General features: G+C 42.1%; 1 protein-coding gene across 2 annotated transcripts; it reads left to right on the plus strand.

Annotated features, from left to right (window-relative positions):
- On the plus strand, nt 1-27,183 carry SP1 (Sp1 transcription factor; the record flags this gene model as incomplete). Of its 2 annotated transcripts, none has more annotated exons than XM_084254709.1 (5): nt 1-153; nt 453-1,971; nt 22,490-22,658; nt 26,110-26,309; nt 26,870-27,183. In XM_084254709.1, the coding sequence occupies exons 1-5, from the start codon at nt 10-12 to the stop codon at nt 27,181-27,183; spliced, it is 2,346 nt and encodes a 781-aa protein (XP_084110835.1). In that variant the 5' UTR covers nt 1-9. The 2 variants fall into 2 exon arrangements, with proteins under 2 accessions (XP_084110835.1, XP_084110836.1); XM_084254710.1 differs by having other exon boundaries at nt 597-1,971.
- Between the last annotated feature and the right edge of the window lie 248 nt (nt 27,184-27,431).

Consider the following 27,431-nt stretch of genomic DNA (forward strand, 5'->3'; position numbering starts at 1 on the left):
GATCACTCCATGGATGAAATGACAGCCGTGGTGAAGATTGAAAAAGGAGTTGGTGGCAATAATGGGGGCAATGGTAATGGTGGTGGTGCCTTTTCTCAGGCGCGAAGCAGCAGCACAGGCAGTAGTAGCAGCAGTGGAGGAGGAGGAGGACAGGTAAGTGCCGATCAGGGCAGAGGCGGGAAGGTGTTGAGAGGATGTAAATATTCTTAGATGATCTTCTCTATTTTTCACAGAAAATTTTTAGGAAGGGGTCACATCATTTATAGGTAGGGAAGTAAGCACAGAGTCAAGTGACTCAGATCCCCAAAGATGAGAAGCTCAGCAACCTAAATAGCTTTTGTTTCTGTCATTATCTACTCTTTGCAGTATTTTGCTGTTTATTTGTTGTATCCCGCCCCTGGGGCTGACAGCTGGGTGTCACTAACTCTTCCTCTCCCTTATTTTCTGGCCAGGAATCCCAGCCATCCCCTTTGGCTCTGCTGGCAGCAACTTGCAGCAGAATTGAGTCACCCAATGAAAACAGCAACAACTCCCAGGGCCCAAGCCAGTCAGGGGGCACAGGTGAGCTTGACCTCACAGCTACACAACTTTCACAGGGTGCCAATGGCTGGCAGATCATCTCTTCCTCCTCTGGGGCTACCCCTACCTCAAAGGAACAGAGCGGCAGCAGTACCAATGGCAGCAATGGCAGTGAGTCTTCCAAGAATCGCACGGTTTCCGGTGGGCAATATGTTGTGGCTGCCACCTCCAACTTACAGAACCAGCAAGTCCTGACAGGACTACCTGGAGTGATGTCTAATATTCAGTATCAAGTAATCCCACAGTTCCAGACCGTTGATGGGCAACAGCTGCAATTTGCTGCCTCTGGGGCCCAAGTGCAGCAGGATGGTTCTGGTCAAATACAGATCATACCAGGTGCAAACCAACAGATCATCACAAATCGAGGGAGTGGAGGCAACATCATTGCTGCTATGCCAAACTTGCTGCAGCAGGCTGTCCCCCTCCAAGGCCTGGCTAATAATGTGCTCTCAGGACAGACTCAGTATGTGACCAATGTACCAGTGGCCCTGAATGGGAATATCACCTTGCTACCTGTTAACAGCGTTTCTGCAGCTACCTTGACTCCTAGCTCCCAAGCAGTCACCATCAGCAGCTCTGGATCCCAGGAGAGCGGTTCACAGCCAGTCACCTCAGGGACAGGGACTGCCATCAGTTCTGCCAGTTTGGTATCATCACAAGCCAGTTCTAGCTCTTTTTTCACCAATGCCAATAGCTACTCAACAACTACTACCACCAGCAACATGGGAATTATGAACTTTACCACCAGCGGATCAACAGGGACCAACTCTCAAGGCCAGACACCCCAGAGGGTCAGTGGGTTACAGGGGTCTGAGGCTCTGAACATCCAGCAGAACCAGGCATCTGGAGGCACACTGCAGGCAAGTCAGCAAAAAGAGGGAGAGCAAAACCAGCAGACACAGCAACAACAGATTCTCATCCAGCCTCAACTGGTTCAAGGGGGACAAGCCCTCCAGGCCCTTCAGGCAGCACCGTTGTCAGGGCAGACCTTTACAACTCAAGCGATCTCCCAGGAGCCCCTCCAGAACCTCCAGCTTCAGGCTGTTTCAAACTCTGGCCCCATCATCATCCGGACACCAACTGTGGGGCCCAATGGACAGGTCAGTTGGCAGACTCTTCAGCTGCAGAACCTCCAAGTTCAGAACCCACAGGCCCAGACAATCACCTTGGCCCCATTGCAGGGTGTTTCGTTGGGGCAGACCAGTAGCAGCAATACCACCCTTACACCTATTGCCTCAGCTGCCTCCATCCCTGCTGGCACAGTCACTGTGAATGCTGCTCAACTCTCCTCCATGCCTGGCCTCCAGACCATTAACCTCAGCGCGTTGGGTGCTTCAGGAATCCAGGTGCACCAGCTTCCAAGCCTGCCTTTGGCTATAGCAAATGCCCCAGGTAAGACTTCTGACCTTTTGCATTTATTTGTAGAGCTGAGCATTTCAGCTGAAAGCATTCAGTCTAAAGCAGTTAGATTTGTTGAGGGTAACACTTGTGAAGGGCTTTTTAAATTTTTTTTTTTTTTAGAGAAATAGCAATTAAAATATTTTAAGAGAAATAGCAATTCCATTTAAGTCATTTGGAATAGACTTAAAGGGAAACTCCAGCTAATCTGAGAAAGAAACATGCCTGGGGCATTGTCCTTGGGGTCTCTATACTTTCTGAGTCTTTGGTACTACAGAAAATGGATCTGGAAACTGCTTCTGTGAAGGGCCAGATAGTAAATATTTCAGGCCTTATGAACCACTTTAAGATCTCAGTTACATACTCCTCTTTTTGTTTTTTTTTTGGATCTCCCTTCAAAAATGTAAAATAAGGGCCTCCCTGGTGGCGCAGCGGTTGAGCGCTGGGTTGTGAAGCTGGCCGCAGCCTCTGCAGCACTGGTTCGATCCCTGGCCTCCGGAGGAGGGTCCCACATGGCGCGCAGACCTCTCCTGCCGCCAGCTGCTCCCCTCGGCAGTGTACTTTGGTCCTTCTGCCTGCTCTGCTCCCTGCTCTGGCTCTGGTGAATTCTCTCACCCTCCCGCGCTTCTGACTGTACCCAGTGCTTGTATAAATAAATAAATAAATCTTAAAAAAAAAAAAAAAGTAAAATAATCCTTAGTTCAAGGGCCTTATTCATCCTGCAGACCTACCCCTGTCTAGGATAAGACTTGATCTATTTGTTGGACAGTTACTAAATCATTATTTATCGTGAACTGTGACTCCTATGAGGGAAAAGTGATATAAGGGAATTCAGAAGAATTTTAAACATTAAGGTCCCTTGTTAATCTTTAGTTAACCAGAATAGCTCACTCTGTGAGCAGGCTGATTAAATTCATTTTTTTTTAACTCCTACTTACCTTAAAACTAGAATGTGTTTGCCTCCCCTTACACATGTATATTTGTAATAAGCTTTATATGTAATTTTGGTGCTTCCTAGCTAAGAGCAATACTTCCTAGATTGCTTTGAAAGTACCGTGTTGTACATGGTTGGGAAGGGTGGGGAGAGGAGGAGGAGTAGAGAAAGGTAGGGCCTGATGGAGTGGGAGGAGTTAAGGATTAGGCGAACATTAAAGGGAAAAAGTCATCAGGGAAGAGGTATGTGTTGGAATGTGTGTGGAACTGTTGACCACATTGTTCAGTCTTTCATTTTGAACTGTGCATCGCTGTTGGTTAATTTGAAATTTAAAATACTTGTTTAAAAAGATGAAAGTCCATATAGAGTTTTTTAAATCCCAGTGTAATGGAAGTAATCTCTAAGGCCTCATGAATGGGTGCAAAATACGTTTTTATTCTGGCATAATATATAAAAATAAAGATGGGAAATAATTCAGTAGCAGTTTCTTGTCCTGTTGGAATATATATGGATTTGTGTATTGTTTACTTTTATTAGAGTTCTCAGTTAGAGTTCTTATGTGAGGATAACAAATAGTCATATTTCCTGCCTCCTGTAGTTTTTGAGTATCTGGGATGGGAGTGGGGTCGGGTGTGGGGTCAAATTTACCTGACTTCCTTATATTCTTGTGCTGTGTTTAAAATGACTACATTTGGGGCTTTAACAAGGAAGTCATTATCTTAGTGAACTGGAGATCTTTGAGAGCTGGGCTAGAGGACAGGATCTGAGAAATCTTCTAGTACAACTCCTTGTTTTCTAGGTGAAGACATGGAGATACTGAGAAGCACTTAAGTGATCAGACCACAGCCAGACCTTGCAGTTAATTCTAACCTAGGGCAATACCTGTTAGTTTTTACTCAGGGTGTGAGAAATCCTTTGGAATGTTAAAAATGTTTTAGGAAAAAATATCTGTTTCTTTGAAATTTAATGCTCAAGAACTGGTGAATGTTTGCTGGACTAATATTATGGAAGTAGAAATGAGAAAAGCTAAATAAAAACTGAACTCTACAGTTTGGAAAATCAGGCACTTCGTGGTTTAGCTGTTCTAGCGTGTTTGTTTTCTCTTTACTTTTCATTTGTTGTAGTCCACAGTTTAGCTTTTTTCTAGGGAAAGCAAAGCCGTGGGATTGTTCAAATTAGTAATTTGGATCTTTGCAGTTTCTAAAAGGTTTATAACTTGGGCTCTAGAGAATAGGGCATTCTCACTGCTAAATCATTCTCTGGGGAAGTCTGCCATTTACTATGTCATAGGATAGGGCTACCTAGCTGTCACTGATGGTCTCAGAGCTCAAGAGAATGCCTGCCTTTCTGTCAGTTAGCAGCTTGACAGTCATTAATGAGAGAATGAGGCACTGAAAGGCCATTTTGTGAGAGTTGAGATTGTTTCCTTCATTATTAGCGGTTTTTCGAAGATATGTTTCCTCCTTTCTGGTTAGTTATAATTGTGCAACATTTTTCCTCTTGAATTGATTTGACTTTATCCTTAATGAAACATAATAAAAGCACTTACTGAGAACTTAATGCTTTTTAGCTGTTGTATGACTGCTACAAAGTGTCTTATTTTACCCCTTTTTTTGGTATATTATTTTACTGGAAAAACCTCTTGGCAGAATGATGTGGTAGAAAGTATTGGAGGTGAAATCATGTAGTAAGCTATGGATAGATCAGTGGAGAGCACGCTACGAAGTGAGATATTACTAGATGGTTGTAGAAGACAATAGCTTTCATAGTGTTCACTTAGTCTGTTTACATTTAGTTAAAAAAAATCATCCTTTAAAAATTTTCTAAGGGGCCTCCCCGGTGGCCTAGGGGTTAAGTCTCCCAATCACCTCTATCGCCTGAGCTCAATCTCCCACCAGGGAGCTAATCCACTTAAGGCACAGCAGACCTCTCCTGTCTCGCCTGCTGCTCCCCTTGGCAGTGTATTTCATTCAGTCATTCTGCCTGTTCTGCTCCCCACTCTGTCTCTGGTGAATCCTCTCATCCTCTGCACCTCTGGCTTACACCTCAATTCTTCTATGCAAAAATCAAAAAATAAATCCTCCTGCTTTAAAATTTTTTTTTAAGTTCTTCTTAGAGTGTTTACTTCTGTTTGCTGAAAACATAGGCAAAGGCACAAATTTAGGACATAAATAAACCAACCACCTCTGTAGGCCTGTGTTTGTTTCTCGGCCCTGCCCTTGGTTATTGGTAGTGAGGACGGACCACCCAGTAAACTGAACTTAGTTTCCAGACAGTGAAATGATCTGTGGATTCTTAGTTTTTGTTGTTGTTGTTTTTAAAGTTCGCAGCTTTTTCTTTTTCTTTTTTACATCAACACCCTTTCCTCATCTATCAGTAGCCTTCCTATTTGTAGTCACACTCTCCCATATCTTAGTTTTTTAATTTTTTTTTCCCCTTCAGCCACAGCTAAGTCCTGAAAACCCTTTCTCCACATTGAGGGATGGAGGTTGGCTTGGCTTTGAGTGACCGAGTTTGGATGAATTTGTGGGAGTTCTGCTAATAAAGAGTACAGGGCTGGGTTTTGGCAGGAGAATAGAACATATTTCCTTGATGGCTATAATTCACTCAAGAAGCAAATTTCAGGCACTAAAAATAAAAATTTCCCATCTGCTAGTTTTTATCGGGGTCAGGAAAATGTCTTCTCTTAGAAGTTAAGTTGAATGTGATACCAGTGTTGATGTGCCAACAGTGTTGCTAAACTTGGGGTCAGATTGCTGAGACCTAAATTTGTTAAAAGTTGCATTTTACACTGGTGCATTTGAAAGTTAGTGATAAGTAAATTTGGATGATTAAATTGTGTGAGAGGTATTTTCTATTTTAAAATAATATGCTTAATATAAGAACGACTATTTCAGCATTACTTGCCTTCTTTAATATTGCTTCTTAGGGTAACATTAGTGCATTTTAAATGATTTCTATTTGAGTAGAAAAGGTCACCTTTAAAACCTAGGTGCCTTGATTGATTTGAAATGACTGAAGTCAGTCTTCAGACATTTTCAGTTGCTCCTGTTTATTCATTCCAGTGGCTTTCTGTAAGTGACGTCATTGTTAAATCATGCTGCATTGTGTAATGTGGCCATTTTAGTTCTTAATTAAATAACTAGAGAACAAGGGTGCCTAGTGTTTCAAAAGAACTTAGTATCTTTTCTGTTTTCCATTCTTCTTTTTACCTTTAATTGTTCTACTTTGTAAAGTAGCATGTAAATGTTGCCACTAATTAATTTCTACTCCTTCTTTGTTTCTGATTGTTTTGTTTTCCTCATTGAAAATGTTTTATAATATAAGATGAATATCTGTAGAAAATCTTTAGTACAGAATATTCTGCACAATACTCATTGGGTGTAAGTATTAATAGATAATAAGTTGAAAAGTTTCACTTTGTTGTTTAGTTGAAGTCGACGCATAATTGTTTTCCATACTTTATACAGAAGGTGTGTCCTAGTAGTACGATCTCTTTCTCCGACATTGAGCATTCTTATATAGGCCCAAGTGTGCTGGAAACATTATTTAAAGGGCATTTTCCCAACCAGAGATATTTGCTAATGCTGTGCTAGATTTTAAGACTCCATTCCCCCTAGAAGAGCCTGTAAAACAGGCCTGTAAAACAGTTCTGAAAAACAATTCTGTATATTTATTTTTCCCGTTGGTTACAAATCTGGGTTGTAATTTAAATTTGGACTTTTGTTCCAATGTTTTTTAAACCCTGAATGGTTTATGAAAACTGGGTAGTAGTACTTGTTTGACAAGTTTGGCTGTGTCTATCTAATTTGGTATGAATCCTCCTTCTCACCCTGTATCTATGTCCAAAGTAAATAAACTAACAATTTTGAAGGAGTTAAAATACCTAGGTTAAGACAAAGACTTCCCCTTTAAGAGATGAGAGAACTGTTAAAAATCTTTACATATCTGAAATAAAAATAATTGTTTTCAGGAAAGAAATGTTTGCTGCAAATAATCTAAACGAGGTTGAATGTTATTGAGCTGGATCTTTTCAAATTATTTAATCTGTTCTTCATTGAATTGACCCTGCTTTTATGGCTTAAAAGTTATAGCTCTTTGCAAACGTAATACAGTTAAACCACACTGTCCCAGTTAATAGCAATTAAAAGGAAAATTGCGAGAGCTGGAAACCCTCAACCCCTCCAGTACTACCCTCACAATGACAGAATGAAAGATGTAGAAAGACTGAGTGACTTTCCAAAGGTCACTTGACAAAATTTATAAAGGTGACAGAGATTTATCTTTTGGCTTCAGAGCAACATCTTTTTCACTACGCTGCTTTCTTACTGCTTTCTTAACTTTTCCTCGGACTTCTTTCAAATAGAAAATGGATTTGTTTTTTTACTCAATTCATTTATTTTGAAATGGTACTAACATTTGTAACCTCAAGATCGGTAATAAGGAAAAAAGAAGTAAAGGGAATGGTTAACCAACAATTTTCTTTATAAACTAAGCTATGAATCAGAATTTGTTGTAACCAGATTAATTCAAATTTATTTAATCTGTAATTAAGTGAAATGTAAGCAAGCAATGGGAAGGAGCAAAACGACAAAAGAAATCAAAGATTTCTGTAGTCTTTGAAAACATGAAGGTCAGTTGTGTCTTTTTTTTCCTTTCCCAATTAGAACATATGATGTTTCCTTGACTGTTCCATTCTTCTTTTCTCCCTGATATGTTTGAGATATTCGTATAGCAAAATTTATCTCATAATTGCCCTGACTATTATTTTCTGTGCTATCCTGGAAATTCCCCTTTTTGCCTTCCCTTACCCCTATGTTTGTGATTAAATACAAAACTATGTATTTGTTGAGGACATTGTTTAACAACCCTTGAGAGTCTATATAGGGTTCGGTTTTGTCCAGGCCCTATGTAGTTAGTACATTTACTTCTTCAGTTATACTGAAGTATGTCACCAGTTATACTGTTGGTATATCTAAAAGTACTCTGCTTAGAATTTTTTGGCAATTTCTTGCTCTCATGAAAAAGGGCATTTTAATTTTACACAGACCATTTGTCTTAAAGAAGGAAAAGGACCTTTAACCCTGAAAACTCTTTGGAAATTTTCCTTGCTATCAAGAAATTTCTTTAGCTTGATGTTCTTTTGAAAGAATATATGGCATTACCATGTTTTGATATCCTTGAGTAGTGTTGAGAAATTCAGTAGTATTCATGGTTCAGTTAACTTAAGACAGGCATTTACTGAATACCAGTGTACTTACTAATATACTGTCCCCAGGAGGCTTAGGAATGTGATATGAAGTGTAATAGTGAAAATGTGTTCCAGTTTTTGAGGCTTCATTCATAGACAGATTTAGCAAACTATATTGAACCTTTATTATGTGTCAAGTGTGCGAGGCTGTCCAGAGTCCTTGAAGCGGATAATGGTCCCTGCCTTCACAGAGTTCCGCTGCTGTTGTGCCAAGTTACCTTCTTAGTGCACTTCGAGGGGGGCCCAATTTTCACACAGCTAGCCCTGAGGGTTGCAGCAAAACAGGAAACAATAGGAGCACAGATATTTTGGATTTATATTACAGTCTCCTAATACTGTGTTATATCTTGTCAGGTTATTTTTAATTAAAATGCTGTCCTGTCCTTTAATATTTCCTTTAAAAATTTATCTTTTTGCTTATTATTTTGACTCAAATTTGTAAAAGCACGTAATGAAAAAGGCAAGAGAATTGCCTAAGTATTGTGATTTCTTTAGTGGTATTTTTGTTTACTATTAAATCTTTACTATATACATATTTTTAGGAAAAAGTTGTTTAAAATGAAAGAATATACAAGGTAATATAGAGTTTCTTTAGATAATTACTTTTAAGTAGAAAAACCAACCAAATTTACCATTTTAACTACTGTTAAGTGTACAGTTTAGTATTGTTCAGTATGCTCATATAGTTATGCAACAGAGTGCTAGAACTTCATTATCTTACAAAACTGAAACTATACCCATTAAACTCTTCACTTCCCCTAGCTGCTAATCCCTGGCAACCATTAATTTACTTTTTATTTCTAAGAATTTGATTGCTTTTGTTTTTTTTTAAGATTTAATTTTTATTCATTTATGCCTACAAGAACTGGGGTACAGGCCAGAGGTGTGGGGGCAAGAGGATTCACCAGAGATAGAGTGGGGAACAGAGCAGGTGCATCTACTGAAAAACACTGCTGAGGGGAGCAGTGGGCTAGACCGGAGAGGTCTGCTGCCCGTGTGGGTTGCTTCCTGGCCTGGAATAGAACTCATGTTGCAGTGACTGGATAGCCTGATAGTGCTGAGACTTAACCCCTTGTGCCAGTAGGGAGGCCCTGGGCAGTTTTCTTATAAGATGATTTACAGATTTCCTAGTTTAAGCAAGATCATTAATATACCTACTATTCACTTGTTTCTACATCACTTAAATCTTGGGTATTTATAAAGTCGAAGTAAGATCCTTAAAATGGAGCTCAATGGTTGGGACCTGTGACAAGAGTTATTGCTGTTTAATATTGCACAAGAAAAATTGTCATGTTATGCAATGTATGCGAGCATGCTTTTAAAGAGAAATCATTCTTGGGAAACTGATAATTTCTTACCTCTGTTTTAATTAATGCATTAAAGATCACAGAAAGCTTGTTGCAGTGAGCATTCCTGTTTTAGAATTAATTCCATGGCACCCCTCACTTCCAGAAAATGACAATTGCCTTGTCATTCCAGACAATGAATATTCTCTTGTCAAGCTTATGTAGATGGTTAGAAAACTGCAGCATGGCCAAGCATCTTGGTGTAATGATAATTAATCTTTTGGTCAAATGCTTAGTCAGAGCTGTCTTAATGAAAATGCTAACCTATCATCGCATTTTATTATTTTTCACTAAAATATAAAGTGAATTCAGATGCATCCAGACTTAAATCATTTGATGGTTTTTTCATTATTCCTGAAAACATTCTGACAGCTAACTGGTTTAAGTCTTCAAAAATGTGTTGCAGTCACCAAATCATTACAAAATATTATCATACCACATTATCTAGATGCGCCTCACAACAGAAATTTAAGAAATAGGCTTTTATGTTTTTTTGTTTTTTGCTTTTTTTAAAAGATTTATTTATTTATTTATACAAGCACTGGGTATAGTTAGAAGCACGGGAGGGTGAGAGAATTCACCAGAGCCAGAGCAGGGAGCAGAACAGGCAGAAGGACCAAAGTACACTGTTGAGGGGAGCAGCGGGCGGCAGGAGAGCTCTGCGCGCCATGTGGGACCCTCCTCCGGTGGCTGGGGAGCAGCCGGGGATCGAACTGGCGCTGCAGAGGCTGCGGGCAGCTTCGCAACCCAGCACTCAACTGCTGCACCACCGGGAGGCCCGCTTTTATGTTTTTTTTTTTTTAAGTTTTATTTTTTATTTATTTATGCATACAAGAGCTGGGGTATAGGCCAGAGGTGTGGGGCAGGGGTGGGTGGGGGGGCTTGTTGGTGAGTGAGAGGATTCACCAGAGACAAAGTGGGGAGCAGAACAGGCAGACTGACTGAAATACAATGCTGAGGGGAGCAGCAGGCAGAAACAGGAGAGCCATGGCTCAGCAGGTTGAGCCATGTGGGTTAACTCCCTGGCTAGGGATGGAACTCAAAGCTTGATAGTGCTGGGATTTAACTCCTTGCACCACCAGGAAGGCCCCAGAATTTGGTGCTTTTTTAAAAAGTGGCACCAGCCAAGAAATTTGTCCCTTTCTAAAAAGCCAAGCATCAGCTTACAGTAAACTTTTTTTTTAGCTCCCCTAAAGCCTTAATACTATAGATGACATTGTTCAGAATGATTCTCTTCAGAATGGTACTACTATATTATCTGAAGACCCCTCATAAAGGCAACGGTCCAGGATCCTAGTGAAGATTGTTTGGAGATAGCTGACATTGTGCTCAGTATGTTCTACATGATTATAGCTAAAGGGAAAGAATATATAAAGGTTGCCCTTGGAAAACATAAGCTTTCTGTTCAGTTAGGAAGTCAAGTTCAGAGGCTTTTCTAGTTCTGTTTGAAAACTGCAGTCGGGCCCATGTGGTTGCCTTGTAAGAGTTGAAATGGAGGCTGATAAGGAAACCCACTACTATACGTGAATGGTTCTGTGTCTTGTTTCTCTATACCCTCTTCTACTCTGTCCGGGTTTCTAGTCCCAACCTCTCTTGAGACATTGATACTATGAACAAACTAGGAGCTTGCTAAAAAGTGCTGTTTTCTTTTCATCTGTTATGCTGCCGTGTTATGAGGGAAAAATGAAGTGGTTCTTTGAAAGTACAGTATAAAAATCAGAAATTGTTGGGAAATTGATGGGATGAGTTTTCCACTTTTGGATGGGAAGTTATAGAAGATTGACTGTAAGTGGAATCTTAGACCCAAATACTGTTTGGTTTTGTTTGTTTCCCCTTTTTTATGTACAATTTTTATAGATGACTGTCTCACATCCTGTGTTATATGGGCTGAACTGTTTAACTTTGGGTGTTGTCTTTGATCTGATGGAATTAAAGGGTGAACAACTGCACCTCTGGAACTGTCTAATTGATTGAAATCCTTTGTGAAAGACAAAGGAAGTTTGTACTGACTGAAATATTTAGTATGGACATGAGCGCAAAAGAATGGGACTTGCAGGCAGACACACTAGGGTCAAGTCATAACCTTGCATCTCACTGACTATGGCTTAGGGTAAGTTCTTCATCCTCTCGAAGCTGAGATTTCTTTATCTGTAAAATAGGGTTACTATTAATATTTACCCCCATGGGATTATTCAGAGTAAATGAGATAGAGAACATGTAAGAGCCCATAATCGATGCCAACACATTAATGCCAAATGTCTCAAAAGTTCTATTCCTTTTGTGCCGGTTTGATCCCTGGCTGCTCCCCGGCCACTGGTCCCACATGGCGCTCAGACCTTTCCTGCCACCCGCTGCTCCCCTCAGCGGTGTACTTCGGTCCTTCTGCCTGCTCTGCTCCCAGCTCTGGCTCTGGTGAATTCTCTCACCCTCCCGCACTTCTGACTGTACCCAGTGCTTGTATAAATAAATAAATAAATCTTAAAAAAAAAAAAAAAAAGTTCTATTCCTTTTAGTCCTCTATCCAGCTGGAAGTAAGATTTAGTTAAAGGCTGCTTTTCCACGTTATTCCAAGTTGTTGAAATGTCTAGGCCTTACCATTCTTTCTTTGTATTCCCTTTCAATGTTGTAGTCTTTAAACCACCACAACTCCCTTGCCAGTAAGCTTTGTTCTTTTGTAATCTGTTCTGGTAAAACCAGTAGGTGACAATAGAGAAGGTTTTTAGGATTATTCATGGTGTTCTTTCTTTATCTCTCATTTGCCTGGTTATAAACTTGGTAGTCTCTGCCTGTGTTGTCTCTACAGACAGGTGGCTAGGAAAACATGCTCATTGATGAGCACTTGGTTGGCGCTCTGTCTAACAATAATTGAGTTTATTGATTTCCTGTTTCAACATTTCTGTTCTTACTTTCTGTCCTCATTTTAATAGTTGTTTATTTTGCTGTAAATTTTTCTTTTAAAGATTTATTTATGTATAGAAGAGCTGGGGTACAGGCCAGAGGTGCAGGGGGTGAGAGGACTCACCAGAGAGAGAGTGGGAGCAGAACAGGCAGACTGACTGAAATACACTGCTGAGGGCAGCAGTGGGGAGACAGGAGAGGTCTGCTGCACCATGTGGGTAGCTCCCTGGCCGTCCAGGGATCAAACTCGCACCACAGAGGCTGCAGACAGCTTCACAGTGCTGCGCTCAACCCCTTGTGCCACCAGAGAGACCCTACTTTGCTGTAAATTAAAGAATTTTATTTTTTCCTTTCTAAAACCTGGCTTTATTAAAGTACAGTTTATTTACTTTTCCACTGTCAGTGAATTCCTCTCACCTATCACACTTCCCACCACTAAAGAGAGGTAACCCCAGCACTTCAAAAATGATTATGAAATCATTTAACATCTAAGCAGGTATAAAGGATACTCAAACAGATATTCTCTTACCCATATCATGAAACAGTACATTATAAATGCTATTAAAGTTCAGAAAATGTCTTTCCCTCCTAACTTCTTTAATATTACTGCTGAGCTGAGGTTTTTATCAAGGGATGATTGTTTTGCTTGTGTTTTATTATGCATTTGCTTGCTTTATTGCAAAATGAAAGTAGAAAATTAAGAAACTGGTTAGGTCTGAACTGACTTAATTTGGTGTTACTGGAATTTCATGACTTTCATTTATCTACAATATGAGGGTGATTATACCTGCCGAATTCCTCTTGTTGCTGTAGATGCATGATGTAAAGGTACATACTAACCAATAGATGTCTAAGACATTAGCTAACTGCTCTTTGTAAAATTTTAGGTATGTCCATGTTTCAGATGTTAAACGCCTAAAGGCGAGACACCACCTCTGTTTTTCTTATACAGAGAAGCTTTGGTATGAATATGGGTGCAGAAAAATCATTTGAGGGGAGAATGCTGGTTGTCCACAAAGCACTGTTGATGAAAATTATAGTTGTTTTTTTAAAAATTTATTTATTTATGTATACAAGAGCTGGGGTACAGGCCAGAGGTACGTGGGGTGGGGGTTGAGAGGATTCAGCAGAGACAGAGTGGGGAACACTGAAATACACTGCCGAGGGGAGCAGCGGGCGAGAAAGGAGAGGTCTGCTGCACCATGTGGGTAGCTCCCTGGCTGGCTGGGGATAGAACTTTGTGCTGCAGTGGCTGCAGATAGCTTCAGAGTGCTGTGCTTAACTCCTTGCACCACCAGGGAGGCCCCTTTCTGTCTGTTTTAAAGGAATTTGTTGAACTATAGTTAACTTTTAAAGATAGCTTTAGGGGCCTTCCTGGTGGCACAAGGGGTTAAAATGCAACCTATAAAGCTATCTGCAGCCACTGCAGCACTAGTTCGATGCCCGCCCAGGGAGCTACCCACATGGTGCAGCAGACCTGTCCTGTCTCGCCCGCTGCTCCCCTCAGCAGTATATTTCAGTCAGTTCACCTGTTCTGCTCCCTACTCTGTCTCTGGTGAATCCTCTCCCTCCCCATCCCCTGCGCCCCTGGCCTATACCCCAGTTCTTGTATGCATAATTAAATCTTTTTTAAAAATAAAAATAGCCTTTAGGGCTTTAATTCTTTTACCATATAATTCATTCTTTTAAAATATACAGTTCTAGGGCTCCCTGATAGCCTAGGGGTTAAGTCTCAGCACTGTTACCGCCATAGCACGAGTCCGATCCCTGGCCAGGGACGTGACCCACTTGGCACAGCAGACCTCGCCTGTCTCACCTACTGCGCCCCTCAGCTGTGTATTTCAGATCCTACTATTTTTCTCCCCACTCTGTCTCAGGTGAATCATCTCACCCCTTGCACCTCTGGCCTACACCCCAGTTCTATTATGTATAAGTAAATAAATAGTTATAAAAATATATACAGTTAAGTGAATTTTAGTATATTCAATACAATTGTGCAACTATTACTACAATCTAAGTACCTCAAAAAGAAACACCATGTTGCCAGTTAGTGGTTACTCCCCACTCCCATTCCTCATTTCCCACTTGAAGGCAGCCACTGATCTACTTGCCACCTCTATGATTGTGCCAGTTCTGGGCATTTCATATAAGTGGAACATGTACAGAAGAGTACATACTCTACTGTAGACTGACTTCTTTCATGCAGCGTAATGTTTTCTCTAGCACTGCTCCTTAACTAGTCAGCCAGGTGACTGGCATGTTTTCAGGGTTCATCCCTATTATAGTGTATATCAGCACTTAATTCTTTTTTATTGCCTAATAATATTTCATGTGTGGATATACCATATTTTGTTATCCATCATTTGATAAACATTTGGGTTTCTTCTTTTTGGCTATTACTGGTAACACTGTTATGAACATTTTTATACAAGATTTCCTTTTTTTTTTTTTTTTTAATTTTTTTTTTTTTTTTTAAATAGAGGCATGTTTATTTATTTATTTGTTTGTTTGTTTTGTTTATACATGCACTGGGTACAGTCAGAAGCGCGGGAGGGTGAGAGAATTCACCAGAGCCAGAGCGGGGAGCAGAGCAGGCAGAAGGACCGAAGTACACTGCTGAGGGGAGCAGCGGGCGGCAGGAGAGGTCTGCGCACCATGTGGGACCCTCCTCAGGTAGCCGGGGAGCAGCCGGGGAACGAACCGGCGCCGCAGAGGCCGTGGGCAGCTTCGCAACCCAGCGCTCAACCGCTGCGCCACCGGGGAGGCCCTATACAAGATTTTCATTGACGCTTATATATATGAGTGGAATTACTGAGTTAGATTCAGTTTTAGTGAGTTCTTTTAGTTTGTATCTTTGAGATCTTAAATATAACCTATTGCCTTTCTTTTGTTTATATACCTTACTGTCTTGCTGTTTCATTATATTTCATAAATTTTGAAATTCCCTGCATTAGCCACTCAATCCTGCCCTTTTACTCCTATTACTTATCTAAGCCTTTCTTTTCACTGGAATCACTGTCCTACTATAGATATTTTTTTTTAAAAATATTTATTTATTTATTTTTACAATCACTGGGTACAGTCAGAAGTGCAGGAGGGTGAGAGAATTCACCAGAGCCAGAGCAGGGAGCAGAACAGGCAGACTGACGAAATACACCGATGAGGGGAGCAGCGGGCGTGGCAGGAGCGGTCTGTCGCACCATGTGGGATCCTCACCCATGGCTGAGGATCGAACCTGCGCTGCAGAGGCTACGAGCAGCCTCACAGCCCAGCGCTCAACCGCTGCGCTAACAGGGGAGGACCTTTGTTTTTGTTTTTGTGTTTTGTTTTTATCTCTCGCCGTTATCTAATGGAATAACCCAGAGTATTCCACTTTCCTTTCTTCTAGTACTTTGTCTCCCAACTTATATACTTCTTTTATCAGAACATTTTATTCTACAAATTATAGGGCAGTTATTACATTTGATGATTTCATTTTGTGTGTTCCTAGGGAAACAGAAAACTATATATAACAGCAGGAATTATAGCTTTACTACCTGCACAGCTTGATAGAGTATCTGGCACATGACTTATTCCTAGAAGTGTACTTGCCGTGTTAAGATGAATCACCTTTTAAAAGACTTGATCTATATTGCCAGAGTCCCTCCACCCCCCCATCCCCCAAACATTGTTTTCCTACTGTATGCTTTTGTGTACTTGTGCTACTGGGAATTGTATGAAAGTGATTATCTCTTCATCTTTCTTTTTTAAAAACTTAGTCATTTAGAATTTTTTTTTAAAGATTTATTTATTTATTTATGCAAGCACTGGGTACAGTCAGAAGCGCAGGAGGGCGAGAGAATTCACCAGAGCCAGAGCGGGGAGCAGCTGGCGGCAGGAGAGGTCTGCGCGCCATGTGGGACCCTCCTCCGGTGGCCGGGGAGCAGCCGGGGATCGAACCGGTGCCGCAGAGGCTGCGGGCAGCTTCGCAATCCAGCGCTCAACCGTTGTGCCACCGGGGAGGCCCCGTTTAGAATCTGTTTTGCATCAGATAATGTCATCTGTTTTTGAGTTCATCTCCACCTCCATCATCACCTCCCATACCATGTTCTCCTCTACTTTCCTGTATTCTGCTCAGTGTTCCTGCATCCTGGGATACCTTTAGCTTGCCCATGGCCTTCACCTGTTTGCCCCCATGTGAGTGTCTCTAGAAAACAAGTCTTCTCTGAAAATTACAGACCAGGAAAATTGTCTTTTAAATTATTTTTTTAATACCCTTTAAGTACATTCTTTGAGTGGCTTTTACTGTGTTTATCCCATTAATTTGAGATTATTTGTGTATCTCTTCTCTAGTGAACTACAAGCTCTTCAACTATGAAAATTATTTCTTTGAATCTTTGGAGCTTAGTGTAGTACCTAGAACCATAGATAGCAAATAACTAATAAACATTTCTAAAGCTGACCCTTAGGAAGTCTAGATGTTATAGAGCACTATAGGGATAAGCCCTAAAGGAAATGTACATATAATTAGGCCTGTAAGTTATCTTTTTTTTTTAAGATTTATTTATGCATACAACAGCTGGGGGGTACAGGCCAAAGATGCAGGGGGTGAGAGGATTCACCAGAGACCGTAGGGCACAGACAGGCAGATTGACCGAAATATACTGCTGAAGGGAGCAGCAGACAAGATAGGAGAGGTCTGCTGCACCATGTGGGTTGCTCCCTGGCTGGCCAGGGATCGAACTTGTGCTGCAGAGGCGGCGGATTGCTTTGTAGTGCGGTGCTTAACCCCTTGCGCCACCAGGGAGGCCCAAATTATCATTTTTATTATATATAAATTATATCTTAATAACCTTGATATTTAAGGAGAACTGTGGTCACTTTTCAATTGTTCTGGGAAACCAACTCATTTTGAAAACTAGTAATTGGCAGAATCAGGCATTCATCCTCTCTCCTATATTACACTATCTCAAAAGTAATGAAGTAACTATTAAAGGGATGGATTTGGGAGTCACCTATATGTATATGTATTTTGTGGCATTACATTTTATCATTCCCAGTTGCCATTAAAACTACTATTCTGTTTTTTCCACTAATTTGCTACCTCTAGTTCACTTTGGGTTGGGAAACTAGATTAATGTTACTATTTACAAAGATTAAGTACTATGTATTATGACTCCTCTATTTCTGTTACCTAGAGATGTTTTTATTTCTTGATTTTTGGCCATATTCTTATATAAGTGATAGTGGTCTGAGATACACTTCTTTTCTTTTTCTTCCCCAAGATTTATTTATTTATGCATACAAGCACTGGGGTACAGGCTGGAGGTGTGGGGCATGAGAGGATTCACCAGAGACAGAGTGGGGAGCAGAACAGGCAGATTGACTGAAATACACTGCTGAGGGGAGCAGCGGGCAAGTCAGGAGAGGTCTGCTGCACATGTGGGTAGCTCCTTGGCTGGGGATTGAACTCGTGCTGCAGAGGCTGCAGAAGCTTCATAGGTTGTGTCTTAACCCCTTGCGCCACCAGGGAGACCCCCTGAGATACACTTCTTTAGATGAAATCTATTGTGTGAAAAAGAACATGTTCAGAAAACCTAGTAGATATAGTTTTAAAATTCATTCTTACTGAATTAAAGTTAACAAACACAGTGTTCTCAAAGTGATTCCAGAGTGCTAGGAAGGAAAAGCCTTGAAGTGTCTTTTGAAGTGTATGGGAATCACCCTTATGAAAATTATTGTTTCTTCTTATTTTTGTATTGCCCAAGTTTTTCCTCAGAGGAGAGTAGGTGGTTTTGTTTGTCATGGTGGTAGGCTTGAAAATTCATGACTTCAGTTATACTTCTTCACTTTGAGGGAACTTTAAAAGTGTATAACTATCATAACTATTTCAGAAGCTGATGCTAGAGGCAACCACTGTGCTAGGAAAGACTGTCATTGAACAGTCCCTCTGGTTTGCTAGTTATTTTCATTATAGAAAGGGAAATCATTTATTTATTTATTTATTTTAAAGATTTATTTATTTATGCATACAAGAACTGGGGTACAGGCCAGAGATGTGGAGGGTGAGAGGATTCACCAAAGACAGTGGGGAACAGAACAGGCAGACTCACTGAAATACACTGCTGAGGGGAGCAGGAAAGATCTGCTGTGCCATGTGGTTAGCTCCTTGGTCAGGAATCAGGGATTGAACTCATGCTACGGTGGCTGCTGATAGCTTGATAACACTGAGATTTTAACCCCTGCGCTACCAGTGAGGTCACAGGATGTGATTTTTGACTGTTCATTTTGTAAGAAATTGAAAGGGGGGCCTTTCTAGTGGTGCAGCGGGTTGAGCGCTGCGCTGTGAAGCTGTATGCAGCCTCTGCAGCGCGGGTTTCATTCCCAGCCGGCCAGGGAGAAACCCGCATGGCGTGGCAGACCTCTCCTACCTTGCCCCTTGTTCCCCTCAGCAGTGTCTTTGGTCCATCTGCCTGTTCTGCTCCCCGCTCCGTCTCTGGTGAATTCTGTCACCCTCCTATGCCTCTGACCTGTACCCCAGTTCTTGTATAAATAAATAAAATCTTAAAAAAAAGAAAGAATTTGAAAGAGGGTTGGCTATAGGGTTTTAGAGAGTCCTAATATCTAATTATTTCTTTGTTGCCCTTTTTACTGATTTATGCCCTGCCCTGAATATTATGTTTACATTTAAAAAAATTAGAGGACAGATTGCCTCTTTCCAATTGATTGGGACAAAGGAAATCTTTGGGAATAATGAATCGCTTCTCAACTTTTCTTTTTAAAGATTTATTTATGTATTTATACAAGAACTGGGGTACAGGCCAGATGTGCGGGAGGGTGAGAGGATTCACCAGAGATAGAGCGGGGAACAGAACAGGCAGACTGACGAAATACACTGCTGAGGGGAGCAGCGGGCGAGGCAGGAGAGGTCTGCTGTGCCATGTGGGACCAGGATCAAACCGTTGCTGCAGAGACTGTGGTCAGCTTCACAATGTGGCGCTCAACCACCTGTGCCACCAGGGGAGGCCCCGCTTCTCAAATTTTAATGAAGTTAGGTTATCTTGAAAAATGGATCTAAGGTCATTTGTTTATATTCCCCATAGTTTCATCTGATCTTGTTTCTAAAGATCCGTGACAGAAAGCTGGATCTACCAGTTCTGTAAATTTCTCTTCTGTAGTTAATTTTTGATGGATAACCGATAGCAATATTATCGACCTGTCTTGCCTGCTGATCTACTTGGGCTTATTTCAAAGGATAAATTCTCCATCACCACTAGGGGGAGTGCTCACTCAGTAACAAGTACAGTTTTAGGGCCAATGGATTGAACAGGGTATTGGGGTATTGATGTATGTCTTACTCCATGAGTCCTCACTGTGATTTTCCCATGATATTTTCCTAGTAATATTAGCTACAATGTGTTGAACATTTGCTGTGTGACAGGTACTGTGCACTTTGTTAAGCACCTCACATGTATTACTACTTTTGGTTTATGAGATTTATAGCTTTTTGAAATTGTAATATTTCATCCCACTTTTACTGATGGAGAAAGGGATTACTCAAAAAAAGAAATTACTTGCTCACTGTCAGAAAACTAATCAAATTGGGCCTCCCCGGTGGCGCAGCGGTTGAGCGCTGGGTTGCGAAGCTGCCCGCGGCCTCTGCAGCGCCGGTTCGATCCCTGGCTGCTCCCCGGCCACCGGAGGAGGGTCCCACATGGCGCGCAGACCTCTCCTGACGCCCACTGCTCCCCTCAGCAGTGTACTTCGGTCCTTCTGCCTGCTCTGCTCCCCGCTCTGGCTCTGGTGAATTCTCTCACCCTCCCGCGCTTCTGACTGTACCCAGTGCATGTATAAACAAAACAAACAAACAAGCCAGCAAACAAATAAATAAAGCATGCCTCTATTTAAAAACAAACAAAAAAAAAAACAAAAAAAACAAAAAAAACAAAAAGAAAACTAATCAAATTGTGATACAGGACTCATTATCTAGGTCTGTTTTACTTCAAAAGCTATTCTTTTTTTTTTTTTGTGGGACCCTTGCCGGTGGCTGGGGATCAAACTGGTGCTGCAGAGGCTGCGGGCAGCCTCGCAACCCAGCGCTCAACCGCTGCATCACCAGGGGAGGCCCCCAAAGCTATTCTTTTTTTTTTTTTAATTATTTTTTGGGCGTCCCTGGTGGGTCAAGGGGTTAGGACACAACCTATGAAGCAATCCGTAGCCTCTGTAGCACGAGTTTGATCCCCAGCCAGGGAGCTACCCATGGCGCCCCAGCAGACCTTTCCTGACTTACCTGCTGCTCACTTCAGCAGTGTACTTCAGTCATTCTGCCTGTTCTGTTCCCTACTCTGTCTCTGGTGAATCCTCTCACCCTTGCACACCTCTGGCCTGTATCCCAGTTCTTGTATGCATAAATAAATCTTTAAAAAGAAAAGATTTATTTTTACTTATGCATAGAAGAACTGAGGGTCAGGAGGTGAGAGGATTCACCAGAGAAAGAATAGGGAGCAGAGCAGGTCGATCTACTGAAACACACTGCTAAGGGTGGCAGCAGGCAAAACAGGAGAGGTCTGCTGTGCCATGTGGGTTAGTTCCCTGGTGTGGGATTGAACTCATGCTGCAGTGGCTGATGATAGCTTGATAGCACTGAGACTAACACCTGCACCACCAGGGAGACCCCCAAAAACTATTCTTTTTTTTTTTTAAGATTTATTTATACAAGAACTGGGGTACAGGGCAGATGCGAGGGAGGGTAAGAGGATTCACCAGAGACAGAGTGGGGAACAGAACAGGCAGACTGACGAAATACATTGCTGAGGGGAGCAATGGGCGAGACAGGAGAGGTCTGCTCGCCATGTGGGTTGCTCCGAGGCCAACGAGGATCGAACCGGCACTGCTGAGGCTGCGGACAACTTCACAGCGTGGTGCTCAACCGCCTGCGCCACCTGGGAGGCCCCAACAATGTTTTTCTTATTTTAGAAAGTTTCCCCTCAGGTTTTATATGGTTTCTGGTTTGTAATTCCAAACTCCTTTTTTTAGGCATTTATGTTTAGTTGATCCTATTGCACTTTAGCTAAAAGAAAGAATAAGATTTCTTAGACATCTTCCTGTTACAGTACATAACTTTATCTCATTCTTTCTAATGGGTGTGTAGTCATTTCTTACATCAATTTATCATAACTTCCTTAACCTTCAAAGAAGTTGTAGGGGACTTCCTGGTGGCGCAAGGGGTTAAAATCCAGCACTATGAAGCTATCCACAGCCACTGCAGCACAAGTTTGATTCCCGGGCAGGGAGGTGACCCACATGGTTAGCAGACCTCTCCTGACTCTCCCGCTGCTCCCCTCAGCAGTGTATTTCAGTCAGTCAACCTGTTCTGTTCCCTACTCTGTCTCTGGTGAATCCTCTCACCCCCCACACCTCTGAGCTGTGCCCCTGTTCTTGTAGGCATAAATAAATCTTTTTTTTTTTTTAAAAAAAGGAGGGCCTCCCTGGTGGCACAGGCGGTTGAGTGCTGCACTGTGAAGCTGTCCACAGCCTCTGCAGCACGGGTTTGATCCCGGCCGGCCGGCGAGAATCCCACATGGCAAAGCAGACCTCTCCTGCTGTGCCCGCTGCTCCCCTCAGCCAATGTATTTCATCAGTCTGCCTGTTCTGTTCTCCACTGTTGTCTGGTGAATCTTCTCACCCTCCTGCACATCCGGTTTGTACCCCGGTTCTTGTATAAAAATAAATAAATCTTAAAAAAAAAAAAAAGTTGTACTAATTTATCACTCCCTATGTATAGAAGCACATATTTCCCCAGGTTCTTGCTGATGCTCTGCACTATTAGGGTTTTAACTTTCGTAATCTTATAGGTAAAAATTACGAAAGTCCTTTATAAATGAGTTGGATTGTTAAAATTAGGTGAGATTGGCCATATTTTCATATATTTATTGATTCATAGCATTTTCAGTGATGCTTCTTAAGATTCAAGAATGGGCTGTATCAGTGAATATACTTTCAAAGCTTTGAGGAAATAGTGCTGTAAATGTGAGGTGTCACTGCAAAGCCTGCAGCTAACTTACCATACTTCCCAACTTGATCTTTTTTCTCTCTTCATTTCAGGTGATCATGGAGCTCAGCTTGGCATCCATGGGCCTGGTGGTGATGGAATACATGACGACACAGCAGGTGGAGAGGAAGGAGAGAACAGCCCAGACCCCCAACCCCAAGCTGGTCGGAGAAACCGGCGAGAAGCATGCACCTGCCCTTATTGTAAGGACAGTGAAGGAAGGTGAGCTGACTCAACCTGTTTCTTAAGAGTGTAAAGAAAAAAATTTCATGGATTTGGAGCTAAGAAGAGGGTTAATTTTTTAACATTTAAGACCTGGCAATGTTGCAAAGGGGTCAGAAGTAGTACAGTACTTCTGTACTGTACTTAGGTTATATTATAGCATCTCAGTTCCAGCTCTGATTCTTTCACTGACCATATCGGGCTTTAATAGATGCCTGCTTTCTCCTAAAGATAAGGAAATCAGATGGAGCCAGCTAGTCTTGATGATTATTACCATGTCTGTTTTGGGATGTTCTTTTTTTTTGTGGGACCCTTGCCAGTGGCCGGGGATCGAACTGGCGCTGCAGAGGCTGCGGGCAGCCTCACAGCCCAGCGCTCAATCGCTGCACCACCAGGGGAGGCCCAGTTTTGGGATGTTCTTAACACGGTTGGTTATAAAATAGCTTCAAAAAGAAAAAGAAACTTGTCTACTTTCATACAGTGAGTGTGTGAGAATTGTAAGTTTTTCAGAGCCTATTTTTCCCTCACAATAGACAAAAATACTTAAGTGTCCTGTAGAACAAAATTCTGGCAAATTTTCTCATTAGTAACACCTGTTATTTAATGCTATCTCTGGAGAGTTCTGAGTTTTATTTTTTCCCTTCATATCACTGCTTTTGAAAGAGACTAGAAAGTCACATTATTTTTTCAATGCCTTTGTAAAATATCTATTAAAGTTTTTTGTTTTGTTTTTTAAGATTTATTTTTATTTATACACGAACTGGGGTACAAGTCAGAGGTGCAGGAGGGTGAGAGAATTCACCAGAGAGAGCGGGGAACAGAACAGGCAGACAGACCAAAGACATGCTGAGGGGAGCAGCAGGCGAGGCAGTTGAGGTATGCCATGCCATGTGTGTTTCTCCCTGGTGGGCTGGGAATTGAACCCATGCTGCAGAGGCTGCGGACAGCCTCACAGTGCAGTGCTCAACACGTTGTGCTACTGGGGAGGCCCTCTGTTAAAGTTTTGTCCCAGCAAAAATAAGCACAGAAATAAAAATAGGGCCTCCCCGGTGGCGCAGCGGTTGAGCGCTGGGTTGCGAAGCTCCCTGCGGCCTCTGTGGCGCCGGTTCGATCCCCGGCTACTCCCCGCCCACCGGAGGAGGGTCCCACATGGCGCGCAGACCTCTCCTGCCGCCCGCTGCTCCCCTCAGCAGTGTACTTCGGTCCTTCTGCCTGCTCTGCTCCCCGCTCTGGCTCTGGTTAATTCTCTCACCCTCCCGCGCTTCTGACTGTACCCAGTGCATGTATAAACAAACAAACAAACAAACAAATAAATAAATAAAATTCGTGCCTCTTTAAAAAAAACAAAAACAAAATAAATTAAAAAAAACACTGTATACAAAAAAAAAAAGAAAGAAAAATAAAGAAAACTATCAAAAAATAATTTTGAGGTTTTTGGGCCTCCCTTGTGGCCTAGGAGTAAAATCTCAGCACTATCACTGTTAGTTATAACGTGAGTTCGATCCCTGGCCAGGGAGGTAACCCACATGTGGCACAGCAAACCTCTCCTTTCTCACCTGCTACTTGCCTTAGCAGTGTATTTCAGTCCATCTGCCTGTGCTGCTCCCCACTCTGTCTCAGTTGAATCCTCTCACTTCCCGCACCTCTGATCTACACCCCAGTTCTTCTATGCAAAAATAAAAATTTTTGAAGTTTTTGTAGGTTGCCCTATTTTACAAGAGAAATTGAATCAAAAGCACTGAGTACCATAGTTTCCCTCTAACAAGTTTAGTGGATTTAAATTTCTGAAGTAGGGGTCTCCCTGGTGACACAAGGGGTTAAGACACGGCAAGATCAAGCTGTCTACAGCCACTGCAGCATGAGTTCGATACCTGGCCAGGGAGGTGACCCACATGGCACAGCAGACCTCTCCTGTCTCACCTGCTGCTCCCCTCAGCAGTGTATTTCAATAGATCTGCCTGTTCTGCTTCCCACTCTGTTGCTGGTGAATCCTCTCACATACACCCCACCTCTGGCCTGCACCCCAGGTCTTGTATGCATAAATAAATAAATCTTTAAAAAGAAAATTTTCTGCAGTATCCCCCCCCCTTTTTTTAAAAGATTTATTTATTTATTTATACAAGCACTGGGTACAGTCAGAAGCGCGGGAGGGTGAGAGAATTCACCAGAGCCAGAACGGGGAGCAGAACAGGCAGAGTGACGAAATACACTGCTGAGGGGCGTAGCAGGCGAGACAGGAGAGGTCTGTCACACCATTTGGGACCCTCACCGGTGGCCAGGGATTGAACCGGTGCTGCAGAGGTTATGGGCAGCCTCACGGCCCAGCGCTCAACCACTGCGCCACCAGGGGAGGCCCAAGTATCCCCCATTCTTTAGAACCACCTTAAGTGTGGTTGCATTTCTAATATTTTCTTTTTCTTCTGCTAATATATTCTGTTAAAACCCAAAAATCGTTCCTCTTGGAAATAACCCCAATACTCTGTAGTAGATCACACATGGAACAGATTGGTTTGGTAAGAATATTTCAGAACCAGTTTGTGAGAGGAGTTTGGGATTTGCTCCATGTGGGGATATGTTTTTACATACCATGAATTTGTTAGGGTTCTCATTCCCCTCTTTTAACTTTCATCCAGCCAATATTCTCTTCCACTGAAGTCTCTGATACTGCTCCAGGTTTTCAACTTTTAAACATCACTATTTGGCTCTTGATTTTTATTTTATGAGAAAAGTTCTCAAATACTGTATTTTCTTTAATTTCTCCACCAGCTGCTTAAATGGAAAGATCCTTTATCCTCATTAAGTAAGTTCATAGCAAAAATTACTAACATATTCACAGTAATTCCCATGAAAAATGCTTATATTGGGACTAAAAGTTCCTGAAAAATAAAAGTAACAAAAATCCTAAGTCACCATCCAAATGTCAAACATCGAAATCGATTTAGGAACAGGCAAGCAGGAAAGAAGGAATAAGCAGTAGACAGAAACCTATGGCTTTAATTTTGGCTATTAAAATCCAGAATCAACTAAAGATGTATCTTTTGATACTAAAGAGAAGACTTTTTTTTTTTCCCCCAAGATTGATTGATTTATGCATACAAGTGCTGGGGTACAGGCCAGAGATGCAGGGAGTGAGAGGATTCACCAGAGACAGAGTAGGGAACAGAACAGGCAGATTGACTGAAATACACTGCTGAGGGGAGTGGTGGGTGAGTCAGGAGAGGTCTGCGCCATGTGGGTTGCTCCCTGGCCGGCCAGGATCAAACTCATGCTGCAGTGGCTGGCTTGATAGCAGGGGTGCCACCAGGGAGGGCCTTAAAGAGAAGACTTGAAAAATACAATTTTGGGGTTGTTTTGAGTAGATCAGGTGATTACTGTGGACATTTTGTTTTTTTGTTTGTTTTTAATTTCTGTCTGTAGAATAAATGATAAATAGTTGTATTTTCATTTTCAGGGGCTCTGGGGATCCTGGTAAAAAGAAACAGCACATCTGTCACATCCAAGGCTGTGGCAAAGTATATGGCAAGACCTCACACTTACGGGCACACTTGCGCTGGCATACAGGCGAGAGACCATTTATGTGTACTTGGTCATATTGTGGGAAACGTTTCACACGTTCGGATGAGCTACAGAGGCACAAACGCACACACACAGGTGAGTGGGAATATGAGGAAGAGAAAAAGTTAACAAAATATATATCTATGAAATAATGAGAAGATCTGAGCAACTTACGTATGAAATTGAATTTATGAAATTGGAGTTAATCTGGAAAACCATTAAGAAGGAAGAAGCCAAGTTTTGAGTGGATTTTTGAAGGTGGACGTTTGATGTCATTCTTATTCTAAAAACAAAAGTTTTTATTTATTTATGCATAGAAGAATTGGGGGGTAAGCCAGAGGTACAGTGGGTGAGAGGATTCGCCAGAGACAGAGTGGGGAGCAGAACAGGCAGATGTAATGAAATACACTGCTGAGGGGAGCACAGGCAAGGCAGGAGAGGTCTGCTGCGCCATGTGGCTTAGCCCCCTGGCTGGGGATCGAACTTATGCTGCAGTGGCTGTGGAAGCTTCATAGGTTGGGTCTTAACCCTATGCACCACCTGGGAGGCCCAAGATAAGCTATTCTGACTAATAAGTTTGAGAGCAAAGACTTGGACAAGGTGCCCCTGCTTCCTAAGTCACCAGTGTCTTACCTTCTTCCTTTGCATTTTTGTAGGTGAGAAGAAATTTGCCTGCCCTGAGTGTCCCAAGCGCTTCATGAGGAGTGATCACCTGTCAAAGCATATCAAGACCCATCAGAATAAGAAGGGAGGCCCAGGTGTAGCCCTGAGTGTGGGCACTTTGCCCCTGGACAGTGGGGCAGGTTCAGAAGGCAGCGGCACTGCCACCCCTTCAGCTCTGATTACCACCAATATGGTAGCAATGGAGGCCATCTGTCCAGAGGGTATTGCCCGTCTTGCCAACAGTGGCATCAACGTCATGCAGGTGGCGGATCTGCAGTCCATTAATATCAGTGGCAATGGCTTCTGAAGTCAGGCACCCAGGGCCAGAGACATAATGGGCCATACCCATCACCCCTGGGATGCAAAGTAGCATGGGTCCAAGAGACATGTGGGAGAGAGAGCCATGAGGCATTAAAATGCATGGTGGTGGGAATTGTTGGGGGGAGGATACAAGAGAAGAGATGGGGTCCTGGCACTCACCTATATATCATCAGTACTACCTTGAAGTGGTAAACATTAGTGACAATTCTGTTGGTGCCACTCTTTGAACATTTG

The sequence above is a fragment of the Talpa europaea genome (genome assembly GCF_964194135.1).
Source record: "Talpa europaea genome assembly, chromosome: 15".
NCBI lineage: Eukaryota > Metazoa > Chordata > Mammalia > Eulipotyphla > Talpidae > Talpa > Talpa europaea.